The sequence below is a fragment of the Lontra canadensis genome, unplaced genomic scaffold (genome assembly GCF_010015895.1).
Source record: "Lontra canadensis isolate GAN:19392208 unplaced genomic scaffold, GSC_riverotter_1.0 scaffold19, whole genome shotgun sequence".
NCBI classification, from domain to species: domain Eukaryota; kingdom Metazoa; phylum Chordata; class Mammalia; order Carnivora; family Mustelidae; genus Lontra; species Lontra canadensis.
The window spans coordinates 15285417-15309673 of NW_022631013.1; the positions used below are offsets into that span (position 1 = coordinate 15285417).

A 24257-nucleotide genomic window follows, 5' to 3' on the forward strand; every position below is an offset into this window, starting at 1 on the left:
CGGGGCCGGGTGGTTTGCTGCCTCCAGCTCCCTCATGATGTCTTCCTGCTCAGGGTGCAGACGCTGAAGAAGGCTCAGCAGCCACTGCAGCTGGGGAGGCCGGCAGCACCGCCGGGGAAGCGGAGGCCAGCAGGGTACCTGCAGGCGGAGTGACCCCGTCCATGCCCATCCAGGACGCCGGGGAAGGGATTACATGGGTAAGGGGTGCAGAGTGCCCCAGCGCTGAGTTCGCAGCTGGGTGGGTCCTGACCTTCTCTGAGGACCCATCTTCATTCTGCTCAGCACACCTAAAGGAGCCTGAATGGGGCACTTCTCTGAAGGGGAGCTGGCCAAGGCCGGGGTATGTGTGTGCTAGAGCCCAGCTGGCTTGGGGACTGCATGTGCTGACAGCCCCAGCAGGCCGGTGGGGAGCCCAGTTGGGGGGATGTGGAGAGCTGGCGAGTGGGGGCAGTCTCAGGGACCCACCACCTCCACCAGTGGTGGGGCAGGAGCCAGGGTGGGGGAGCCTGGATGTGGGCGGGTCAGGTAATGGTGGGCACAGCCATGGCCAATTTCTGGACACAAGCACAGGCTGGCAGAGGGCAGAGGGAATCAGGGTCAAGGGCAGGGCCAAGCTTCCTCAACCTTCTTCTTAGGCAGCATGGAGATAGTGTTCCTAGCTCGTGAAGGTGGGATGCAAATATCTCAGGACCTGTGGCAGGTCTGTCCCTAAAATGTCATTACAGTGGCAGTCCTGCAAGTTCTTCAGACTCAGACTCAAACCTGGACTTCCTATGTTCACTGTTGTGTCCCCACCTCAAATGATTGGGACCATTGCCTCCTAGTTGGCCAATCCAGAATTCTCTTCCGTCTTCTTTACTCCCCACATCCTGTCAAGCATCAGGTCTTGTTGGTTTTCTATCTAAACCCACTGTGTACCTGCCTCCTTCTCCCCTTCCCTGGTGCCAGCCTGTGGACTAAGACAGCATGTCCCCAGTCCAGACAATAGCTGAGGCCCCATGAGTCCTTCATCCTCTCCCCAACTCCTCCTGTGGGAGCAGCCCTCTGCTTGGAGCTTCCCATCACCGTCACTGCAGACCCTGCTCCCCCGCCCCTGACCACAAGGCTTTTCAGGATCTAGCCTGGCCAGCCTTGGTGACCACATCTTGGTTCACTGTCTCCCCAGCTGTCAGTACTCCCACCTGATTGACCTTCCTTCAGTTTCTTGAACATGCCCAGACCTTCTCCTCTCTGCCTTGAACCTCTTCTTCCCTCTGCCCTGCCCTTAATCCTGGCTTAGCCTTCAAAGTTCAGCTCAAATACCACTTTGTCAAGGAAATACCATCCCAGGAGCACCCGGGTGGCTCGTCGGACCCTTAACCAGCCAAAGCACTGGGCAGCGGGGTGCTGTGGGGGTGTCTGGGGAACGAGTGCCCTGACCTGAGAGGTGCGCTCCAGCCTGGGGTTCCGGGGCTCTGTGGGCCAAGGTGGGTCTTGCTCGAGCAAAGCTATGGCCACATGAGTTATCTATTTGGTGGCCCAGTGGCTTCCTGTCCTGCAGCCATACACCTGCTGAATCAGGGCGGGTAGAAGAAGGGGCCGATTCATGCCGTTTTTGTTTCAGGGTGCAATCAGGGAGGCAATGTTCACAACACCGGCAGCTGCAGTGGAAGTGACCCCCAGCACTTCTGAGGAAGAGGAGACTCGCGGGGTCCCCACCGGTGGCCTGGCCCCTCCCACACCCACAGCGGCCCCTGAGCAAGCAGTTGCTTCTGTAAGTGTCTCCTGGCATTTTCTGTCTGGCTCGCGGCAGGGAGAGGGGTCAGCATCCTGGGACACGAGCGGTCACTGGCCTTCCCAGCTTTGGGAGAGCCCAGATCAGGGTCGGCGCCCCTGGAGGGAGGCAGGGTGCCTGGAAGGAGCGTGAGAGAGCAGGTCAGGGAATCAGGTTCCCCACCCTGCTACTTCCTAGCTTTGTCCAAGAATTTTCTCAGAGTGCTGCCAGGTTGGAAGGGGTCGCTAGGGATGGGGGTGGGGTGGGCAGAGGATGCGTGGGAAGAGGAGATGCACATGTGGGAGGGGAATTTTGAGTCTAGGCTTCTGTGAATGTTGCGTGTACCGACGGTTGAAGGTAAGCAAGTGTTGTGAGGTTGGACAGGCACTGTAGGAATGACAGTCACCCAGACTCACGGGCAGCCTGCCGCGCGCTGCGTCACAGGCCAGGCGAGGTGATGCCTCTTGTTGGTTTTGCTTTTCAGGGTTCTGGTGAAGAGGAGGACCTAGCAGCAGCCGCAGCAGGGGAGCCCCTGCCCGGGACTGTGGCAGAAGAGCTGGATGGCAGCCCCCCAGAGGGGCCCCCACTGTCCATACCCACGGTGGCTTCAGAGAGAGGGGTCACTCTGGTGAGTGGCGTAGAGGCGCAAAGACTTGGCATGACCTGTCTTATTGAGGGGAAAAAGAAAGGCCGGCATCCTGGGAGGGACCTGCCCCTGGCTTGCTTAGAGGCGGGTTTCATTTTGGTTCATGAAGGTTCCACATTTGGGCATTTGAGGGGCCTGCGACATGGGAACACACAAGGAAGCCACAGAGTGTGGAGGAAAAAGCAAGAGGTAAAAAGGTAGGGCACCTGGGTTCATGTCCCCAGTTGTCCCCAAGTTCAGATGAGAACTTTGTAACAGGCAGAGCTGGCTGAAGACACCAAGACCCTGATGTCAGGTGAGTCCCATCCCAGACTCGGGGAAGCTTCTCAGACTCAGCAGGGACTCAGAGGTGTGTGGAGGTGACCTCCACGTCCCTTCTCCCACGAGTTTCTGTAATTCTGGGCCGTACCTGCATGACCTCAAGCAAACCCGTTCTTTTCCTAGGCCTCATTCCCTCCTTTTCGCGGGAGGACGGCTGTGAGGCCGAGTCAGAGGATGCAGGTCTGGGAATGTTTGGAAAACTCTGTATGCATGCCCAGCATTGCCCTCACTTAAGGGCTGTAACTTCGTGCTTTGGAACTAGAGCCCCAGAGCTGGTTCCCAGCACGGGCAGCTGTGAATCTAAAGGAAGCTGCTCTTCAGGTGTGAATATTTTCAAGAGACAGTCTAGTGACCAGAGTCACACCTGGTCACCTGCACTTTCAAAGCCTTGACCCAGGCTACCGGTGTGTGACCTATGGGACCTGCCACAGCCTTCCAGGACTAACCCCCTGCATTGTCTAGTTAAACCAGCCCCGTTGCTGGCAATGCCGCTGGGCTCACTACTCATGAGAACCTCTTGGCGAAATTGACCCAGAGGCTCCTGTTCTGGGAATCAGTCCTAAAGGAGATAGTCTGCTGTGTAAAAAGGCTTGGTTATAGACACATTTGCTAATCTTCATATTACCCATAATAGAAAAAAATCAGACACAGTTTAATGAGACAACCATGGGGGGGGTGATTGAATAAAGTATATTCAAATAACGAAACATTATGCAGCTATTAAAATTACACTTATTAAGAGTATTTAATGGTGGGAGAAATACAACATAACATTGAACGATGAAAACGGATTATAAGCTCGAGTACATTCTGTGGTCTTCACTATTTAAAAATAAACACGCACGAACTCTGGAAGGAAATACCCTCCCTGAGTGTTAGCAGTTGAGTCCTCAAAGTGGCAGGATCGGGGAGGCCTGGCAGGTTCCTAATACATTCTGGTGTTTTCACCAGAGGTGTTTATGACTTTTACAGTGGGAATTTGTGAAAGGTCTAAGGAGAGTCCAGGCAGGGGGACAATGGGGAAAGGGGGAGCCACACTGATTGTAGTTTGCTCTGGCATGTGACTGATGAAGACAGGTCACCCCTAAGATAGGTCACTGTGCCAGGAATCGGCAGGGAAGGGAAATGGAAGCCTCGGTTCAGGAGCAAATGTTTTAAAGGCACAGTAGGGGCAGCGAAGAGCGTACCCACGCCATCTTTAGGATCCTTGTGAGTCTCAAAGTCACCCAAGACAGTGGGGGAAAGGGACATCCAAGGTTGGCTCTGCCACAGCCCTGTGACGCATTTCTCACCTCTCTCTCTGTTTATGTAACACGGGGTCTTAACACCTATTTCTTGGGTGGTGGTGAGAATCACATGAATCAGTACATGGAAGAGCTTACCTAATGCATGGCTACACCCAACCAATTACGTATGCAGGCCCAGAGAGGGCTGGCAGTTTGCCTAGGGTCACACAGCTCCCAGGAGATGAGTAGGGGTGAAAGCCTTACTGTCTGGACTTTGTCTTTTTGTATTTTGCACTGTCGCCAGACACCCATCTTCAGACATGAGCCGGAAGCCTGTCATCAGGGTCCAGGTGGTCCAAATGAGGTCACTCCATGTCTACAGTCTTCCCACTCATCAGGGAAGACTTCCCACTAGTCAGGGGAATACTTACCAAGACCCTAGTGTCTGCTGGGTTTGAGGGGCATAGCAGAGGCTAGGTGGCCAAACCTCTGTGCAGGGGCTTACTGCAAGCCCCCAGGCCACACTTAGCTCACGAAAGGGCTCCCACATCGGAGCTGAGCTGCTCCATCATGTCTTTGGGACACGGACCAGGTTTCAATGATATCTTCTTTTCTTGGCTCAGAGAGGACATGTGGGAAGGAAAGGGCAGGTTGGGCCGCAAGCAGAAAAGGCTGGTGCTGTGACCATTCTGGAGAATACATTGGCTCTGGTCAGGTGACTGGAGCGTGTTATTTGGGGTAAATAGAGTCAGTTCTGATCAAGGAAATAACAAAAGCAGTAGGAGGACTGAGTCCCAAAGAGACTGAATTGGGAGTCCGGGCGAACCAAAAATAAAAGGTGTTGGGCTCAGGTCTGGCCACCTCTCCTCATTGATCGGTGGCCTTAACCTCTGCAGGCCTCAGTTTCCCCATCTGTAATCAGAGGATCCTTCCAATTCTGGGTGTTCTCTGGCTCGGCTCCCGTCTCTGCCCCTGATTGTCTTCCTGGGAAAGCCCAGGAGCATGGGGGCTTCAGACACTTGGGTTTGCTTCTTGGGAGTTGTGGGATTTCCAGAGAGATCTTTGCCACTTATGTGCTCCAGTTTCTCCATCTGTAAAATGGGGGGTGGTGGAGACTACCCCTCGAGGATGTTGCCAGGATGAAATCAGGTGGTGTTGGTGGGAGTGCCTTGTCTGGTGTCTGTCCCCACAGACAGATAACAGACTGTTCCTGAAGCAGCAGTGAGGTTGAACTGTCACCGAGGGGCTGTGCCCATGGTAACCAGGGCCAGGACCTCCGGGAGCCCCCCAGCCTGCTGAGGTCCCACCCTCGGAGCCTGCTCTAGCCAGAGGCAGCAACCTGGCTGCCTCTGGGGATCTTTTTGGTCTGCCTGCTGGTCCCGGTCCTCTTGCCTCCCTCCCACCCTCCCCCGGATGGAGGGTGTTCCGGCCCTGGTGGGGTCAGAAGGGCTGCCGGTGGGGATGGAGGGGCGGGAGGGCTTGGAGTCTGGGGAGGGTGGTGTCCTCCTTTTAGGCTGGCCTCCTCGGTGGACTTCGGATGCTAGCAGAGTTCCCAGGAGCTCTGTGCGAATGTACTGTTTGTGTTTCCATTCCTTCTGGTGGCTCAGACCATTGTGTCACCTTTTTTGTCAGAGCAGCCATTTCTCTGCACCGTTTGTGACAGCTGAACACCCCCTGGGATGCTGCATTTTCTCATTTTCTGCTTCCTTTTCCTTTCCAAGTGGGTATTCCTGTCACTCTGAAAGCATTTCCTGAGTACCCACCAAGGGCCATGTGTCAGGCACTGGGGCCTGGAGGAGATTGGGGTGCCACACCTGCCCTCCAGAAGCCCCCGGTCCCAGGGAGACAGGCCTACAACCCTGTGGACAGGGTGAAGGGCTGGTGGGGGGAGCAGGGTGGCCAGGACCCACTTCAGAGGGAGGCACATGGGCCTGGCTACCTTGTTCTGGCAGCACCTGGACCAGGGTGTGGGACGGGGGGACCCTAGGTGATGGGATGGAGAGGGTCCCTACTGCCTCCTTCCTTCCATCATTCCCATGCATACTATGCGTGTGATGCAGAGATGAAGGGCTCCTGAGCCCAGGGTGGTTGAGTGTCCCTTGGGCTGGCTTATGAAGAACAAAGCCTTCTCCCTCCTTGCGTAAGCCTCCTCTTAAAGATGAGCGGTTTCTACAGGGAGCAGAGGGGACAGTGTGTGTGTGTGGGGGGGGGCGGCCAGCACTCCACTGACCATCTTGTTCTCTTTAGGCTGAAGCTGGGGAGGGGCTTCCTGGCCATCCCGAACCTGCCAGGCCGACCGGACTCACGGTGAGACCCTCACCCAGGCTCAGCGCACACACAGCATGCAGGGGCTGGGAAGCCAAGAAATAGGCCCAGCCTAAGGTTCAGGGTGTCTTCCAGTGACACGTGGGGCCTTCACCTCTGTCAGAACCCTCAGTGAGCTCAGGAGCGGAGTCTCTTTACATCCCGTTTATATCCGGTGTTCTGAACGGCCTGTACGTCTCTCAACCACATCCTGAATGACTTGTTGCAATGCCCCAGATCTGTTCCTCCCTCAGGATGCCCCGTTTCTGGGAGTGGTGCCCCACCTTCCTGGATACCAAGACAGAAATCAGGAAGCCTCCGCCAGGAGCCCTCTGCCTCCCACCCCCCATCCAGTCAGTCTCCAAGCCCCGAGTCTAGCTGGTCCCTCAGACGGTGTCAGCAAGCCCCCGCAGTCCCCACCTTCCTTCTCCCATACCACTGCTCCCTTCTCAACCCAGCCCGGACCTCCAGCCCTGCTTCTCCTCGGGGCCTTGGAGTGTGTGCTCCTTGCACGTTCTGTGATTGAGTTCAGCCTCACCTGGTTCTTGGGCTCAGGAATTAAGTCCCAGAAAGGGGTTTTTAGAAATTCCCTTTTGTTCTTTGGAGGAATTTGATGGCATTCAACAAGTAAGCACTGAGTACCTTCCTGGTATCAGATCTTGTGCCAAGATACTGGACATCCAGCGGTATCTCGGGATGGGCCAGCTTCCTGGTATCAGATCTTGTGCCAAGATACTGGACATCCAGCGGTATCTCGGGATGGGCCAGCTCTGGAGGGGTCCTAGTCTGGAGGGGCTGACAGACATACACACAACTGAGCTTCAAGTCAGGTGGTCCTACCACCAAATCAAGACCTCAGCAGAGGTTGGTGAGGAACACAGAGTAGGGAGAAATGAATTCCGCCTCCACCTGGAAATGGGGTGGGAGGGCTTCCTGGAAGTGGAGACAGTAGAACTAGGCCTCGAAGGATGAGTAGGGGTTTGGAAGGCAGGAAGTGAGGCTGAGAAGATGCGAACGAGCACAGTATGTTCAAGGACGGGCTGCCCGTTGGCTGTGCAGCAGGACTTGGTGGGGAAGGAGGGGAGGGGTAGAAGGGAACGGGAGAAAAGGCCAGAAGGAAGGTTGGCAGCTGCAGTTACAGGGCTACAGAGTAAGGAAAGACTTTTGGTGACAAGGCTGTCCTTAGGGAGTGGCAGGTGAAACCAAGTGGTGGGAATTTCTTCTCTCTCCAGGTAGGAGCTGAGGCCGAGGGCTCTGGCCTGGACTGGGGCTTGGACGTCGGCTCCGGCTCTGGCGAGCTGGTGCGCAGTGAGGAGCTGCTGAGGGTGAGTGTGAAGATGGAACCACCTGGTGTTTGGGGTTGCCTTCCCAGTTATTGGGAGGATTATATTCCCCCCCCACATGTGTCTATGTTTGGCATTTTCCACTTTGATCAGTTTTGTTTCAAGTGAATATGAGCCTTAGTTTCTCTTCAGGACCCCTACTTCGCCCCTGCCCCCTTTTCGCTGGCATCCTGGGCTGTCCTGCAGCATATGCCTGTGACCTTCACCTCTTGCTTGGTTTTACCCCCGTTCCCTGAAACCACTATAGAGAACCACTGGCCTCCTCTCTAGGTAGTATTTCACACTTCGGCTTCCAGACTCTTGTTGAAATCCTCCCTACCCTGAGGCAGCCCCTCCTACCTCTTCAGCCACTCCTTCCTCTTTGGTCTTACCCCCTCAGCCTCCCGCCCAAGGCAGGGCCGCCACTGGTTCCTGGTTCCTGGTTCCTGGTTCCCGGGCAGCACCTCCCTATTCCAGCTGCAGCTGGTGGCTTTGTCCTGAGGCCCGAACCTCACTCAGACCCCCCTGTGCTGATTCCCCACCACTCAGTTGCCCCCCTCCCCACCCACACCTCAGGATAGAGCAGGAAAGTTCTGGACTCACTGTGTAAATGGAGTGGGAGCCACATGGCTCTTCCAGGCTGGTGGGATCAGCCAACCCAGCAAGAGGCTAAAGAGTTTTAATAAGGGTTAGCAACAGGAAGTTTTTGACTGCTCTGTCAGGTAATCAGAAAACTAAATTAGAGCACCTCTGAAAAGTCTAACTGATTAGGCTTTTATTGTACACATATAACTGGGGAGAACACATGATATGAGGGGCTCAGAAAGACCCTGGTTCAAATCCCAGCTCTTCTAATAATTAGCTGTGAGTGTGTGAGCCCAGACCAAGTCACATTATCTCACTGAGCCTCAGTTTCCCCCATCAGCTAAGTGCAAACACCGCTCTCTACTTGTAGTGTTAGTGTGAGGAAAGGAAAGAATGGATGGAACATAAATGCTTAGTACGTTTATCTCCTCCCCTGCTGTTTCTTAACAGACTTTCTGTTTTTTTAGGGTCCCCCAGGCCCCCCAGGCCCCCCAGGCCCACCTGGCTCACCTGGGATTCCAGGAAAACCAGGAACTGATGTTTTCATGGGACCCCCTGGATCGCCTGGAGAGGATGGAGCTGCTGGTGAACCTGGACCCCCGGTGAGCCCCTGGGGTCTTCTCCCCCTTCAGTGGCCTTCTTCAGTGGCCATGAGGTTTCCTCTAGCCAGGGAGGCATGTAGAGCCCCCAGACCCCAACATGAAGGCTCATAACAGAGAGTGAGCAGCTTGTTAATGTTTGTAAGCAAAAAAGGCCTCAGCTGAGTCATTGCTAAGACTCATAAGAGGCGGAAGCCAAGAAATACACCATCCTACCCCCTCCTTTGCTGCTTTAGCTTAGTCATTATAGGAGAGGCAAACTCAGGTGGAATCTTGGAATCCTAGGACATCAGAGTGCTGGGCCTGGAGCACAAGGCCACTAGAGGCCATCTGGTCTGACCCTGCCCCCAGCTCCCCTCCAGAGAGGAAGATGCCATCCAGAGAGTGAAGGACACTTGTCCTCAGGGCATGGTCAGCAGTGACCATGTTGGGGCCAGAGGCCTGCATTCTGCCCTAGACTGACACAAGGCTCCTGGACCCACTGACCTCACCAGCTCAGTCCTCCCAGCTATGGCCTCCTTCTCTAGGAAGTGTTCATTCTTGATTCTTATCAGAGATGTTGTGGACTGATTGTCATTGTTGTTCCCAGGGCCCTGAGGGACAGCCTGGAGCTGATGGAGCCTCCGGCCTTCCTGGGATGAAAGGAGAGAAGGTAAGGACAGGGTGGGAGGGGCCCAACGCACGGGGTCCACCAGGCCACACCGCCTCTCACTTACCTCTAGGCCTGTCCTTGCCTCTTAGGTGAATAACCCTTTCTAATCCCCTCCGAATCCTCTCTCTGCTGGATGTCTCCATCCCAGGGCTCTTGATGCCCAAACCTGAGTTTAGCATCTCCAGCTTCAGTAAATGATGCTGCCTTCTACCCAGTCCCAAGGACGCAAACGAAGAATCTTCTCTAAGCCCTGCTTCATCTCCCTTTCCTGCCCTGCCCCACCCATTTCGGGGACTGGCCCATCTGTCATCCACCTGCCTTGCCTCTCTCCACCCTGATCTGAGGTTCATCTCTCCTCCTCCGCACGGCAGCTTCAGGCTTCTCGCCAGTGTCCCATTCTTCCCACCCGCAATCCAGCTTCCACCCACCTGCCCCACCTGTCCATCCTCCTGCAGCAGGCTCCTTCTGGTCTCTGCTGAGAAGGTATCAAGCCTTGCTGCTGCCTGAAGGACCAAACGCTGACAGTGCCCAGACCTGCCTTCCCAGCTCCGTCCCCTGCCGCTCCCACACATGGATTCTGGGTCAGCCAGCAACCCTACTGTGGTGCTCTGGGCCTGCCCTTCCTGGATGGCCCCCTGCCCTTTGCACATGCTTTCTCTCCATCTCAGGTGATTTTCCTTTTCCTCGTTCTCCAAGGGCCGGTTCAGATACATCCTCTGAGAAGCCCTTTCAAACTCCCGAAGAGCAGAGAGCAGTTGTCCCTCCTGCACTTCCCATTAGCACAGCATTGATTCTGCCGGGACCCCTCCGAGCCCGTGTTAGCTTATCTGTAACAAACAGCTCTAGCGCTGTCTATGTGTCCTTAGAATCTGGCTCAGGCCTCTGTGAGCGTCTGACCAGCGAACTGGCCATTCCCTTCAGTCTCTTCATTCTCTGTGAACCTGTATTGTCCTCAGTCTGCAAACCCCACATGATGCCGCGGGGATGGAGGTCCTGCCCTTCCATCGGTCCCCAGCCTCTTTGAGGAGATAAGCCACATCCTGCAAAGGAGAGCAATCAAAATGAGGTATATATGTAAATAATGAATGATGGAACACTAAAAATAAGAAAAAAAAAAGTAAACCTCCTTGCAGTGAGGCAGTCGTGAGCTTCTCTGGGGATCAGAGGAGGGATGATCCCTCCCAACTAGGATGGGGAGCAAGGCCTTCTGTGGACCCCACTCTATGAAGCTGTGGAAAATGCTAACTCCCCAGACACCGCCATCTTTGCTGAAATGAGTTTCCAGTTTCCATCAGCTCTCAGGTGTGTTTCTTTTAACTGAAACAGTAACTTGATTTCCATGGAAAGCTCATTTCTCAGAAAAAGAAGAAAAACACTAGTTGTCAAGCTTTATAGGACTCATTTTTACATGTACCAACTATTTCATAAGAAATTAGATTTTGCAGGAAACATCACAGACCTACACTGTTCCTCCCTGTCCTTCTTTCCAGCTCTCCCCTACCCACCCGCACACACCCCTCCCATGCTCGTCTCATATTTAAAAATACCCATAGCCACACCCGCGGACACGGGGCGGGCACCGTCTGCAACTGCTCTAGGCGGCAGGCTCGCCCAGGATCACTGTTGGACATAAATTACCGTTTTCTCCCCCAAATTTGCATGAGTCCGAATTTGTCACACCACGTGCAGAAGACACTTTCTGGTCAAGTGAAAGCAGACTCTAGAAGGACTTGGAAATTTAGATCTAGAAAGCTCGGAAGAAACTTTGCAGATGACATTTACCTAAAAAATATCTCTTAAAGGACAAAAGTAACCCGAGGAGCGTGGTAGGGAAGTGAAATAACAGAAGGTGCCTGAGAACATGAGCGGTTTCCGGGTCATCACACAATGTAGGATCCAGTGACACATCACTTGATCCCTGACTCCCCTCCATGGTATCTGTTCCTCAGCTTGCATACCTCCCGTGACAAGGGCCTCATTTCCTGCCAGGCGGTACATGGCCACCTGTAAGGGGATCATTCCTCACGCCGCCCAGAAAACAGCCTCTCTTCTCTCTCACCGTGTATGGAGACCAGTCTGGGCAGTTGTCCAAAGGGCAGTTTTCCCCCAAAGAATAAAGAATTTTCCCCCAAGGAATTATTTGGCTGGCAAGAGAATATTATCCTATATATTCATTATTTTCAAATTGGGATTGTCCTCAAAATGTGGATGGTCATTAAGAATTTATGCAATCGATTACTTTATGTTGAGTTCGATGACAGGCGTTTTCAGTTTATTTTCCCCGAATTAAGAGGAGCAGCTCCTCTCAGATCGTTAGCCCATGAAGGAACAGGACAAGAGTTGCCTGCTTTCCCAGCTACAGAATGCTTCTGGAAAGGACGCTTCTGCAACATGCTAGAGATGGATCTCTGGAACATTCCTTCCTGCTTTGTGCCCGGCACACTGTGCCACCCAGATCTTCAGCACACGTATAGCATTTGCAATCCCCACTCTTGTCCTCCTTTTACAATCTGAGTCATTCACTGTGTTCTTCGATGTCAAAAGGTGCTGGGACAGCCAGGCCAGAAGGAGTTTGTGTTTTGAAGTTTTCTTCAGTGCCCAGAACTGCAGAGGGGCGTTGAGCTCCCACTAATGGGCTTCGAGTGATCCCACTGAACTGCCCATATGTCATCACTGGGCCTCGTATAGGAGATTCTGTTTTGCCCATGAGATGAGGGGAAATGCAAGTAAATCATTATCAGCTGCCCTTTCTCTACTGAACCCCACCCGGGATTTGAGCAGTTCTCTAAATCTTACACGCGGCAGAGCAGGGTGCTCTTGAGAACCTACACGGTGAACCACGCTTAATAAAGGTCCAGTAATGGGTTTGGGGCTGGTAACAGATTAGGTCACTTGAACATTTCAGTACTGGCCTGATTTCCTGTTTCATATCTTTTTTAACCATCAGACGGGTTTGGTACAAAATCAGGATCATAGGCCCCCATCAAACCGAACCAACCATGGTCAGTTCTAATTGTAACAAGTTGAAGTTATCAGTGTAACAAACACCAAGAGCTCAGCTGAGAGACATGTATGAGGCAGTAAGTTGTAACATCTCAGATACCACAACAGGAAAAAAAAAAAAATCAACGTATTTATTAGGTTCTTTGATGTTCTTGTACACTGACGTCAAATAAAGTCCTTAGCAAATTCAGTTACCATAATGAGCGGAAATTTCTAGTGAATTCTGCAGTGTGATTTTGTAGCACTCCTGCACCTTGGTCTTTGGCAGTATTTCCGTTGTGGAGCGGCCTCTCCATACCTCACTGCCACAGCCAACCCCGCAGCTGGGCTGGTTGGAATTCCAGGATCCTCCAGTCCCCACTGAGCAGTGAAGTACAGCTCTACCCTGTCATTTGGAGAGCAGAGAGTCTTTGCTGATTCTTGTCATTGGGTTTCCCAGTTTACACTGTATGTGTTCACGTAAATTCCAAGATGAGCTCTTCCGTGCCCCAAGCCAATCCGCTCAGATTCCAAAATGGTGGCCACCGAATCTGTGAGCCAGTGGAATGAGTCCAAATACTACCTTTTTGCATGTACAAGCTGGATAAAATCATCTGTTTCTGAGACCAGTTAATCAAGATCCAAAATACCTTCCAGAACTTCCTTTGAAACTGCTACAAGATGTACTCTCAATTTGAAGAGCTGGGAAGGTAACGTGAAAAAGACCGTTTTTCACTTTCCAAACATAATTTTCTTTAACATGCTCAGCTGGAAACACAATAAGGTTTTTGGAGGATAGAGTCCAGGAGTCGAGAGAGGAGGCTCGTTTAACTTCTCACAATATCCCTGATTGAGTGCGATGTGACTTGTGACTGGAAAGGTGCAGAAGGTCGGCACTTCCTTCAAGGACAGATGGCAACAGGCCGCAGAGGATGGCATGGCTGCTCACACCCGAGAAAACCTGGCACAGAAACCACAGCCTCCCGATTAGGAGGAGGAACTGGAATACAATTATTTTCTGTTTCTGCCCATGGTGAAAAGTGCCATGTAGTTTCTCAGCGGTCAGGTTGGTAGGCAGAGAAGCCTCTGAGCCTGGCCACCACTGCTTCCTTCTCCCGGAACCCCTTCCCATCCCGCCACCCACTAATGTCCCCACTGGAAGGCAGGGGGACTCTACAGCTAGATTCTGTAATTCTCTCCTCCGGTGCCTCTCTTGTGATTCAGTCCCTATAGAGCACTTCCTTTCAGCGGTTATGTATTATTTCTAAGATCTTGAAGTGATCTGTGCTTATGCCATGATAGCTTGCCCACGTCTCGTGGCTGGAAAGCCCTCCCTTTTCTCCCTGAGAATACAGATTGTATACACTTAGAGTCCCGACTGGCTTCTGTTCCTCCTGCTCCTTCCCCGGGCATGCATTCTGTCGGTACTGCTGCCTCCCTTACACAGTGTTGTGTTGCCTTCCCCCCGGATGTGTGCTGTTTCTTGCTTGTCTGTTTGCTTTCGAAATTGGAACCTCTCTTCGGTCTGTTTTCTGCCTCTGTTGGAGAGCTGGGCAGCATCTACTTCAGAGACTTGCAGGTTTCGGGGAGAGGATGGGGACAGTGGGGTGTACCATCAGGCAGGGCCCCTCTGCAGCTGGTCTTATGAGTTTGGGGGTACCCCTGGACCTCCCTGGGTTCCCTTAGCCTCTCGAGGCTCGGCCCTATGTCCTGACTCTAGTAAACAATGTTCATTGTTCATGTAGGCGTGAGACCAGGAGGTGAGGGGGAATGGGCACCGCTTGCCAGCCTTACTGCTCCAGAATTTGAACTTATCTGCCCATCAGAGCCACACCCAGCTCCTGGCTTCCGCTGCCACTGCTCTGCAGGATCCTTTTTCCCCTGTGCTTTCTCTCCACCATTGAAGTCTCTGGCTGCAGCTTCCTGTGTTTTTGCCTTAGCGTTCCTCGGTATTTTCAGTTTCGGTGTCATTTGCCATCTGACTTTTGAGCATATTATTTTGGAACTCTCTGTTCTGTCCTTTCTATGGATTTGATATGAAGGGCCATCCAGCCCAGTGAGAGAGGGACTGGGGAGAACGGCGGAGCCACAGAAGGTGGGTACATCACAATCAAGTGTCAGGACCTTTCCCTGGCTCCTTCCTTTGTAAATCCTGAGAGGTTCTCCCTCTGGGGGGCCCTGTCCACAGTCCCCTGGTGTAGGGCCATGTCTCTTGTGGTTGACCACTCCTGGCCACCAGCCCCCCCATTGGTCCTCCCTTCTACTCAGAGCTCATCGCTGGTTCTCATCTATGGAATCCACATCTAACCCCCCTCTCTCAACCTGTACTGTGGTTCCCATTGGGAATGGACATGCAACCCACTTTAGAATGATAACCTCCTCCCCAATCCCATTCCGGGGCCACCCCAGCCAGTTTTTGGTCTTTAGATATATCCAGAAGAAAGTCCATCATCATTCCACAAATCTCCAAAAGTCTAGGAAATACATATCAAGTTCTTGAAGCCCCTTTCTTGGCTTCAGGTAGGAGACATATCCCTCTACTTGCATTGTGGGAAGGTGGGAAAAGGGACCAGCCAGTATACAGATAATTCTCCAAGGGAATTCTTCCTCTCCAGTCTCCTTGTTTCATCTTTAACCTCTCCTTTTCACTCTTGAGGTAGGTAATGAGCTAACAGTTGAAAAACGGACTTCTCCAGCTTTCAGTATAACTTGCCTAGCAAACTGACAACTGTAATATGCCCTCGGCTCGGAGACATCAGCCCCTTTTAATATCCTGTTACTTAAGAGTCATTAATTCTGGGGCGCCTGGGTGGCTCAGTGGGTTAAAGCCTCTGCCTTCGGCTCAGGTCATGATCCCAGGGTCCTGGGATCGAGCCCCGCATCGGGCTCTCTGCTCAGCAGGGATCTTGCTTCCTCCTCTCTCTCTGCCTGCCTCTCTGCCTACTTGTGATCTTTGTCTGTCAAATAAATAAATAAAATCTTTAAAAAAAAAGTCATTAATTCTGCACTTTTTCCTCTGATTATACCAAATGAGATGTATATTAATTGGCCCTTTTTCTTGTTTTTTTGTTTTGTGTGTGTGTGTGTGTCTTGTTTGTTTTGTTTTGTTTTTTTCCCCAGGGCGCAAGGGGGCCTAACGGCTCAGTCGGTGAAAAGGTAAAAGAAAAAGAAAATACTTTCTTCTCATTCATGGCCTTTCTCTGGGTTTGCTCAATTGGGCTGGAGTGCTGAGGGTCTGCGTGTCTGGGAGCAGAGAGAAACGGATCTCAGGAAGTGCTTGGGGAAAGCAGAATGGATACCATGTCTGCTTTCCTCACACGCCCTCCACCCAAAGGGCGAAATGCACAGAGTGCATCAGCGTGTCTCCACATGAAATGCCAGTTAGCAAGACGGAGGTTTTTGTACCTCGAAGCAGTGCCTGTCAGAGAACCCATCAGCCTCATTAAGTACAAAGAATGATTTTCGGACCCAGGCGTGTCTGTTGCTCCTTTCACCGGTGAACCCAGGGCTGCACAATAAACCTGTCGTCTTCCTTACAGGGTGACCCTGGCAACAGAGGCTTACCGGGACCTCCAGGGAAAAATGGACAAGTTGGCTCTCCCGGGGTCATGGGACCCCCAGGGCCTCCTGGACCACCAGGGCCCCCAGGTCCTGGATGTACAGCGGGACTTGGACTTGAGGTACTTTGCCCCCTTTTTGTGGCTAAAGTACAATGTGCACTAGGGACTGTGGAGCAAACCAGCTAACAAATGTTAGTCCAATGACAGAGACAGTGGTGACCCTCCACTGAGCCCAGCCCCAGGGCCCAGCTCCCCACCTGGCACCAGTAGGTGCTCAGGAACTGGGTAAGAAATTCTCATTCTCTTTCTTTCCCAGGATCCTGAAGGGTCTGGAAACATCAGGCTGTTACACGAACCTGGACCCTCTGGACCAGTGGCTCCCAGTGTAGGTTGATTTTGGAAGCCTTCATCTGGGGGGGCTGCCATCCGGGCTCTGCTGTTTTCAGTAATTCACCCTCTCTGTGCCTTTGGCTGCCAGCCGTGCAATGGGGTCACCAAGTGCTCTTTATAGCTTGTTTCTTTGAGGAGCGGCACAGACGTTTTATATAAAACATCATAGGGGAAAACTTGAAAGTCTTCTCTTTGTCCCTTACCATCAAGCATCTCGGCTTCCTTGCCTCCTACCTGCTGCCCCCTTCACTACTCACACTTTCCTCATCTCAGAACCCTGCGCTCCTGACAGGGGCTCCTTCCGGCTGCACCTAGTCCCAGGGAGGTATTATCCATCCTCTGCAATGATTCCTGCTCTCAAGAGGACCACCCCTCCCCATCTTTGTCCCATCTGACAAAGATAATGAGATAAAGATCTCATTATCTTTGTCGGATGGGACCCAGAGCTGAGCATACCAGTCCAGGAGAGAAGCCTCACAGGGGCAGGCAGCATAGCCCCCTCCACGATTAAATAAGACCCTTCCCTCTCCTCCAGATGCAGAAGGCTCTGGGATTCAGGGTCAAGAGAACACTCACTCCCTGCTGGCAGAGAGCTTCTATGGGTGTTTCTTCTTTCTGACTCCGGAAGGGGAATTTGCCCATCATCATTATCTGGGGAGCAAAATTGATGTGGGTGCTTAGGGAGAGACGGCAAGACAGGAGGATAGATGGGGAGGAAGCAAAGTGAAGAGAAGAAAACCAGAGAATGTCTGTTTGTTTCACCAGGGTCCCAAAGGAGAAAAAGGAGACCAAGGACCCAAGGTGAGGTCACAGATCTGAGATGGGGGTGGGGGTTCCCAGCCAGGTTCTGGGAGAGTTATCTGTATACAATGACTTTTTTTCCACTATCACTGCTGTATCCAGGGTGACAGAGGCATGGATGGAGCCAGCATTGTGGGACCCCCTGGACCCAGGGGGCCACCAGGTCGCATCGAAGTCTTGTCCAGTGTGAGTGTCATCCAGGTTGGAGAGTGACTATGTATTTTGTGCCTTTGCTGAAGGGGAGATAAGGTTGTCCACAGCTTTTGGGGCCTTCAGCGCTGGTGGTTACACAGAGGGTACATAGCTGGCTTCTGGCATTGGAGTTCCCGGCTGCCAGCATACCCCGTGTGTCTGTTCTTACCCCAGTACCACTGTTCTCTCGCATGGGGCTTCCAGAACACTCCTCTGGTTGGCAGCATTTGCAGTCAAGAGAACAGCTGTAACAGAGCTGTAACAGAGAGGCAGAGGAACATAAGTGAGGGAACAAGTACGGGAGATGTTTTGGGTTATGAGAAATTCAGGAAGACTTTCTGGAGGACGTGTCTTTGAGCAGAGACTTGAGAGCTGGGAAGGATCTTACTAGGTAAGTGTGAAGGACAGGACCTCCAGAATTCAGGTGGCAGGCCCACCGTTCAGAGTAGAAAACGTGAGTGTGTCCAAGGCCCAGGGAGCTGATGGCTGTGGATGGGGTGGAGAGAGATGGAAATTTGTAGAGAAGGCTGGGATGTGGTTGGGACCAGAGCAAGGTCCCCTTCATGTTAGGACCTCACACTGGTGAGGAACTGTGGCCCTTTGGAGACACATGACATCATACCAGTAGATGACAGAAAAACAAAAATCCCAAATAACTGGAAAAAAGGATGACTAGAATTTAAAAAGGGGGAGAGAGGGGTATTAAAAATATCCAGCATGGGTAAGGGCGTGGTGAAATAGTTAATCTCATATGCTCTAGCAACAGTGTGAATTGTATGGCCCTTTAAGACAGCTTTTAGTAATACCTTAAAACTAAAAATGCCCCATAGAGCCAGTTCCACGTGGAAAGATGGTCATGCTGTGTAGTTAGAGAAAGCAAGTTGAAAAAAAATCATACAGATAGCCTGAGGCCATTTATGTAAAACAGGCCCGTGGACACACACACACACACACCCCGCCAACATTGCAAGCTTACTGTGGAGATATATATATATATATATATATATATATATATATATATATATATGGCTTAAAAATATAGACACATGTTTAAAATTTTAAAAGAGAGCAGGCATGTACATATTGTGCAAGTTTAAGGTTAACTGAAAGAAGAAAGTGCTAGGGCAGCTCAGTGCTGTTGTATAAGACGTGGGGGAGGGGATGGGTATGTTGGCAGTCAGTTTCTGATGTTATGGTGTCTACCTGTGTTCTGTCATCCTGGGGTGACCTCCGTTAAGGCCTGCCACCAGTGGGGTGTGTGCTACCCTCTGTCTCATTGTGCTTTCCTTCTTTTCAGTCCTTGACCAACCTCACCCATGGATTCATGAATCTCTCAGACATTCCTGAGCTGGCTGGGCCTCCGGTGCGTATCCACAGCGGCCGCCAGAGTGAGGGTCCTACCCAGAGGCCCCTGCAGAAATGAAGTTGGATTGGTTTGGAACCCTTTTAGCTCCTGAAGTGTGGAGCTAGAGTGTATCAGGATAGAAGGGAAAAGGAACTTTGCATTTCTGAGAAGTTGCCATCACATTAATTTGATTGTCCTGGGAGTTTTGTCCAATGCAGTGGAAGCTTCCAGTCTCATGTACCAGAAGTATGTGTCATGGAAATCAGAGAATCAGAAGTAACAAACCCAGTGACGTCCGTGTGATGGCTTTGGCCTGCTTTTCTTACCATGATTTCATTTCGCAGAATGGGAAGAGCCTAGAGAGAACTAACCTTGTGCTCATGGGAAAAGCGGTACACAAGGAGAGAATGTGACTTGCTTCAGTTCTTCTAGCCCCTGTTAGAGACCAGGAACACTCAGGGAAGCTAGTCCACAGAGTTGGTCTAAGGCACAGCAGGACCTAAGAGGAAGGAAACTCCTTCCTACAGGCTGTGCCATACATTCCCATCACCCCTCCCAGCATCTGCTGGTGACAGCTGGGGAGAGAGGTCAGCTGAGCCCCTGAGCCTGTTCTCTGATAAGACCTCACTAGCCTCTGGGGCAGCTCATGAGAGGCTGGGGCATGGACCTGCTTTGGCCTCTGTGGAAGCCCACATGGAGACTGAGGCTCATACCTCCACAGTTGGCTTTGGGGGTCACCCCCCAGCAGTCCCCACTGAGGTTGGCCTGGAACCCCCACCATCCATGTCCAGGGGCCCTCGGTGCTCTCCCCAAGGCTTCTGCAAATATCTGGTTCTTCTAGAGCCAGTCTCTCCTGCCAGGTCACCTCTGTTGGTGGGGCCTTCTGCTGTCTCTTCTGCACTACATCCCCTGGGGCTCCCTTCCCTTGATTTCTGGACAATCACTCAAAACACCCTGGTGATCAACCCCTAAAGCAAACCTGCTATCAAGCCAAAGTCGTCTCACAGAGGCTCTTGGTATTTCCCAAACTATTAGAGGTTTAGGGTATTAGGTGGGTTATTACTAAAGCAATGTACAGGCTCAAATGAAATATTTGGTCTCTCTGTTCTGAAAGTCCCTGGGCCTTGTCTGCCCCTGCCCCTTCTCCCTCTGCCCACCTCTAGAATCTACCTTCCCTGCCAATCCCTGTTCCCCCGTGCCCCCGCCTTAGCAAATCCGGGTCCTCAGGGGTCCTTTTCAGTCCTAATGAAGGGCCAAGATTGTCCTCTTCAGAGGACCTTCTCTCCCTGACGGGACTCAAGTCCCGGCCAACACCCTCATGCTTCCCCACCCCCCTGTACGCACAGGGCATTGAGAAATGTGTTGCTTTCCAGTTGTCTCTCTCTTTATGTATTCTGCCAGACTCACAGACTTTAATAGGTATGTGGATGCCCAGGCCAGGAGACAGAGCCCTGACCAACGTGTAGTGAACTAGACTCTGTTTATTCTTCTCTGAGGGAGAAGAACGCCACCCAGACGCCCCCACTTCCACCCGCAAATACCTCAGTGCACTCTCCAGGCCCACTCCTCAGAAGTGAGGGGCTTATTCTCAAGAACACGTGTTGAGGTTGATGCTGAGTGATTTCCCAGAGCACGAGTCAGCCACTTCAAATGCAGGGTCCTCCCTGGCGGTGGAGAGGGAGTGGGGCCTCTGGGCTCCCGGACAGTTTCTGGCTCTGTCACTAACTAGCCATGTGACTCTGCACGGTTCCTTCCTGTCCCGGGCCTCGGCATCCTCGTCTAGGAACGGATCATGGGGTCCTCCACACAGGAACATGCTTGGGCCTTTGGGAGGTGCTGGGAGGGGTGGGCCCTGAGGCCCACATTCCTGCTGGCCTCCTGCTGGAAATGCTACTCCTCACCCATCTGCTTGGTTTTGTTATGTCACAGGGTCCGGAGGGCATACCTGGGCTGCCAGGATTTCCAGTAAGTACCACAGTGGCCCTCCTCCCTCTGTGCTCTGGGGCTGTGTTCATTCTGTTCCCTTTCCCCTGGAATGCCACTCTCATTCTGCATGACCAAGCTCTGGTGCCATCTTGTTCATGTAACCTGTCCTCGTTGGCCCCCACATGGAGGGATCCTTTCCTCCTCTGAGTCCCATAGGCTTTATTTTCAGCTCTGCCATGATTCTTTTCTGCCCTGAATAACAGTTATTTGCGTCCTTGTCTTTTTTTCTCAATTTTACTGTGAATAGGTTGTGGAGGTTGGGTCTTATCTCTCTCTTCCACAGTACCAGCGGAAACCAGACCCCGTGGTTGGCTTTCTATGAATGCAAGTGGATGAGTCAAACATTTCAGTTGGTAGATAGATAGATACGGTCGATACAGTTCCAGCAGATCAGTTTCCTAAAGTGAGAAGGTAGTAGCGATGGGGGATCGGGGAAGTGGAATCATAGGCCGGAAGTCCAACAGTTCATAGGAAACCCCATTGGGGTTTCCATCGTGGAAGGTGAATATGTATTTATGTGTAGAAACTGATCAATTCTGTCTAGAACTTGGAACCTGTGCTGAAGCTCAAGGCTCCAGAGTGAAATCTACATGATTTTTCCAAGACACTACAGCTCTGGAACGTCCCAATGCCAGCAGGCCTATACACTGTCTCTGGGAAAATGAAGGGAATTTATCAAAACTGTGACAAATTGATTCTTGATGGTGGGATGATAAGCAATTTCTTTTTCTGTTTCTTTTTTACTTTTCTGAACTTTTTACGTTTTGTAAAAGCATATCTGACAATGACACTGAAAATACGTATGAAGTAACCCTTAGACACAGGAGAGAGTGGCAGCCGAGGAGGACACCTCTTTGTTAGGAAAAGAGGCCACACCTCTGAGCCCGGGCGTGGTGGCTTCAAACTGGTGGCATGTTCCAGAATATGTTTTCCTCTAGATGAGTAGTTCTGCGTTCCTGAGGGAGCCTACAGGGCTACTTTAGGGAGTAAAGAGGAGGCCACAAAGGCAGTTTCTGGGGGACCTCCAATAAAGAACACCCATTTGACATATTTTATATATTGGGTTTTCATTTAAGTCTTGTTTGAAAAAGGACAGCAGAGAGCTTCATCGTTAAAAAATAGTAATCACAAATATTTGAAAACCACTGCTCTCACGCGTAATTCACCCTTTAACCCAGTGGAGAGGACAGGGACTAGTGGAAAGCTTCATGGCAGTAAAGCGTGTGAGCCTTTTTGGGGCAGACATCTGGTTGTGAGTCATCGTCATAGGTATTGAGCGTCTGTTGGGGTTGAGAAGAGGTCAGCTCTGGCTGGGTGTGCAGAACTTGGCTCCTCAAGGGGTCGGATGGGCTTTTCTGCCCGGGGACAGGCATGGGCGGAGACGCAGAGGAAAAGGGGAAAGGCTTACCCTGGTGGGGTGACAGGGAGAAGGGGGTGAGGTCTAAGGCTGGCTGGGCTGGGTTTGGGTGTCAGGCTGGGCTGCCTGGATCTCACCCCATAAGTGGTAGGGAGCCAGAGAAGAAGTAGGAGTCACGGAAGGTGAATGGTGGGTGGAAGCCAGCTACGGGATGGCCTGGAAGGACCCACAGGGCCACCAGAGGCAGCAGGACGAGGGTGTTCCAGTGGTGGCTGTCAGAGGAAGCCTTCGGTCAGTGTTGTCTTCTTTCTGCCAGGCCCTGCCAGATCACGGCTTCATGGCTCATGGTGATTTCTTCCCACCAGCAGAGTGACCCTTCATATTCTACTTTTTGAAAAAAAAAAAAAATTCCACTTGGTTAAAGCATTTTAATCTTAACAAACCATAAAATAGCCTCTGATGATTCCTTCCAGGGCCCTCGAGGACCAAAAGGGGACACCGGTGTGCCTGGATTTCCAGGACTGAAAGGAGAACAGGTAAGAGGGAGCTGGGTGTTTAGTGGTATCATGCTCCAGAATTGGCCAAGTATTTCCAACTGGCTGAAAGTCACTGTTAATTTTTGTAAACTTTTTGAGATATCATTCACGTACCACAGAAGCCACCCCTTAAAGGATTATCACCACTATCCAATTCTTGGACGTTTTCTTTCTTTCTTTTTAAGATATTATTTATTTATTTGACTGAGAGATAGAGAGCACAAGTAGATAGAGCAGCACACAGAGGGAGAGGGAGAAGCAGGCTCTCCGCTGAACAGGGAGCCTGGTTTGGGGCTCGAACCCAGGACACTGGGATCATGACCTAAGCAGATGCTTAACAGACTGAGCCACCCAGGTACACCCAATTCTTGGACATTTTCATGCCAGGAAGAAACTCTGTATTTATTAGCCATCATTCCCTAGCTCTTAACTTTTCTAATCTCCATGGTCTTCCAAGGTATAGGTGGGCCATGGGAGGAGAAATGGATTCTCATCTCAGTTTGGGAAAAGAACTCAACATGCCCTTGAGTGTTGTTGTCACAGGTGCTGTGCTTTGTCTAACGCCCTGTTGGGCATCCACCCATTAGAGTGTGTACTCCCCAAGGGCAGGCCACATGCCAGTTTCTTCTCTATAGTTCCTGTGCTTAGCATGGGTCCTGGTACACAGATGGCAGTCAAGACATTTATTGAATAAAAAATATATAATTAATGAGTACAAAGAATGCTGACATTTAGAAATTATAAGCTGGGCATTCTGCATTTGAATGGCAGTCTTGGTCCAAAAGCTTTGGAATAAAAAGCATGCAAAGCATGTCCTTGGAGCTCCCAGGACAATGAGTGGAACTTTATACCCTTCCACCTTTGCCTCTTAGAATTAACGCCCCAGTTGGTTTTTGTAGATAAGGTGTAGAATGACATCCCTACACAGATTGCAATGACTGGGGACTGGGTCATTAATTCATCTATCCATTTGTGTACTCATCCGCCGCATATCTGTTCCCTGGGGTGTGCCAGCCAGTTTCCCATAGTAGGCACTAGGGACACAGAAGTAAGATAGGAGGAACGGACATGCAATCAGCCGACAGAAAGTATGGCCACTGCTGCGTGGAAGGTCTGTGCGAAGCCAGTAGGAGCAGCCCTGGAGCCTGCCTTGAGAGTCACGGAGGGTGGTTATGTCTCCAAAAGGAGGGAGCATTAAGCTTCTCTCTTTCTTTCTCCCCCCAACACCCCGCCCTGGCCCCCCAACAGAGGCTCTGGTATCTGTTGAATCACAGTCTTGGGGGGAGGGGGAGCAGTGTGCTGGACAAAGGGGGTCTAAGTTTGGCGCCACATGGGGTGATGTCTTGGGATGCTTTTCACTGCCTTGGGCCTTTGGCAAACAGCTGCTCTGGCTTGGGAGGAAGCCTGATCAAGCAAGAGTGGCTCTTGCCTTACACAGTTTCTAGAGGGATCTACACACCATGGCCGCCCCTAATCTCCTGCCATCTTGAAAACTGGGAGGGCGCCCAGCCAGCTGCCAGGCCTCACAGCAAACAGGCTTTCTCTCGCTCAGCCTCTAATGCTCTTGTGCTTGTCCTTCTTGCTGCTGCCGTGCTCAGGACTGCCTTCCCTCACCGGTGGAGGGGTAAGAGCCGAACATGAGGTGGGCGCTTAGGGGGACAGAGGGAAGAGGCTGCTCTGCTTGCTTCGGCACCACTGTC

The 24257-nt window shown here is 51.8% G+C and overlaps 1 protein-coding gene across 2 annotated transcripts in view; it reads left to right on the forward strand.

Annotated features, from left to right (window-relative positions):
- COL15A1 (collagen type XV alpha 1 chain) overlaps window positions 1-24257 on the forward strand; it is a 101804-nt gene that overhangs the window by 52080 nt on the left and 25467 nt on the right. For both annotated transcript variants that reach the window (XM_032860696.1, XM_032860695.1), the window contains 15 exons: window positions 54-197; window positions 1604-1753; window positions 2238-2381; window positions 6194-6253; window positions 7483-7575; window positions 8625-8759; window positions 9346-9408; window positions 15511-15546; window positions 15930-16070; window positions 16267-16335; window positions 17106-17141; window positions 17244-17327; window positions 18631-18696; window positions 20608-20643; window positions 22495-22557. In XM_032860696.1, the coding sequence (XP_032716587.1) occupies window positions 54-197; window positions 1604-1753; window positions 2238-2381; window positions 6194-6253; window positions 7483-7575; window positions 8625-8759; window positions 9346-9408; window positions 15511-15546; window positions 15930-16070; window positions 16267-16335; window positions 17106-17141; window positions 17244-17327; window positions 18631-18696; window positions 20608-20643; window positions 22495-22557 (1320 nt within the window). The remainder of the gene's footprint in view (window positions 1-53; window positions 198-1603; window positions 1754-2237; window positions 2382-6193; window positions 6254-7482; window positions 7576-8624; window positions 8760-9345; window positions 9409-15510; window positions 15547-15929; window positions 16071-16266; window positions 16336-17105; window positions 17142-17243; window positions 17328-18630; window positions 18697-20607; window positions 20644-22494; window positions 22558-24257) is intronic.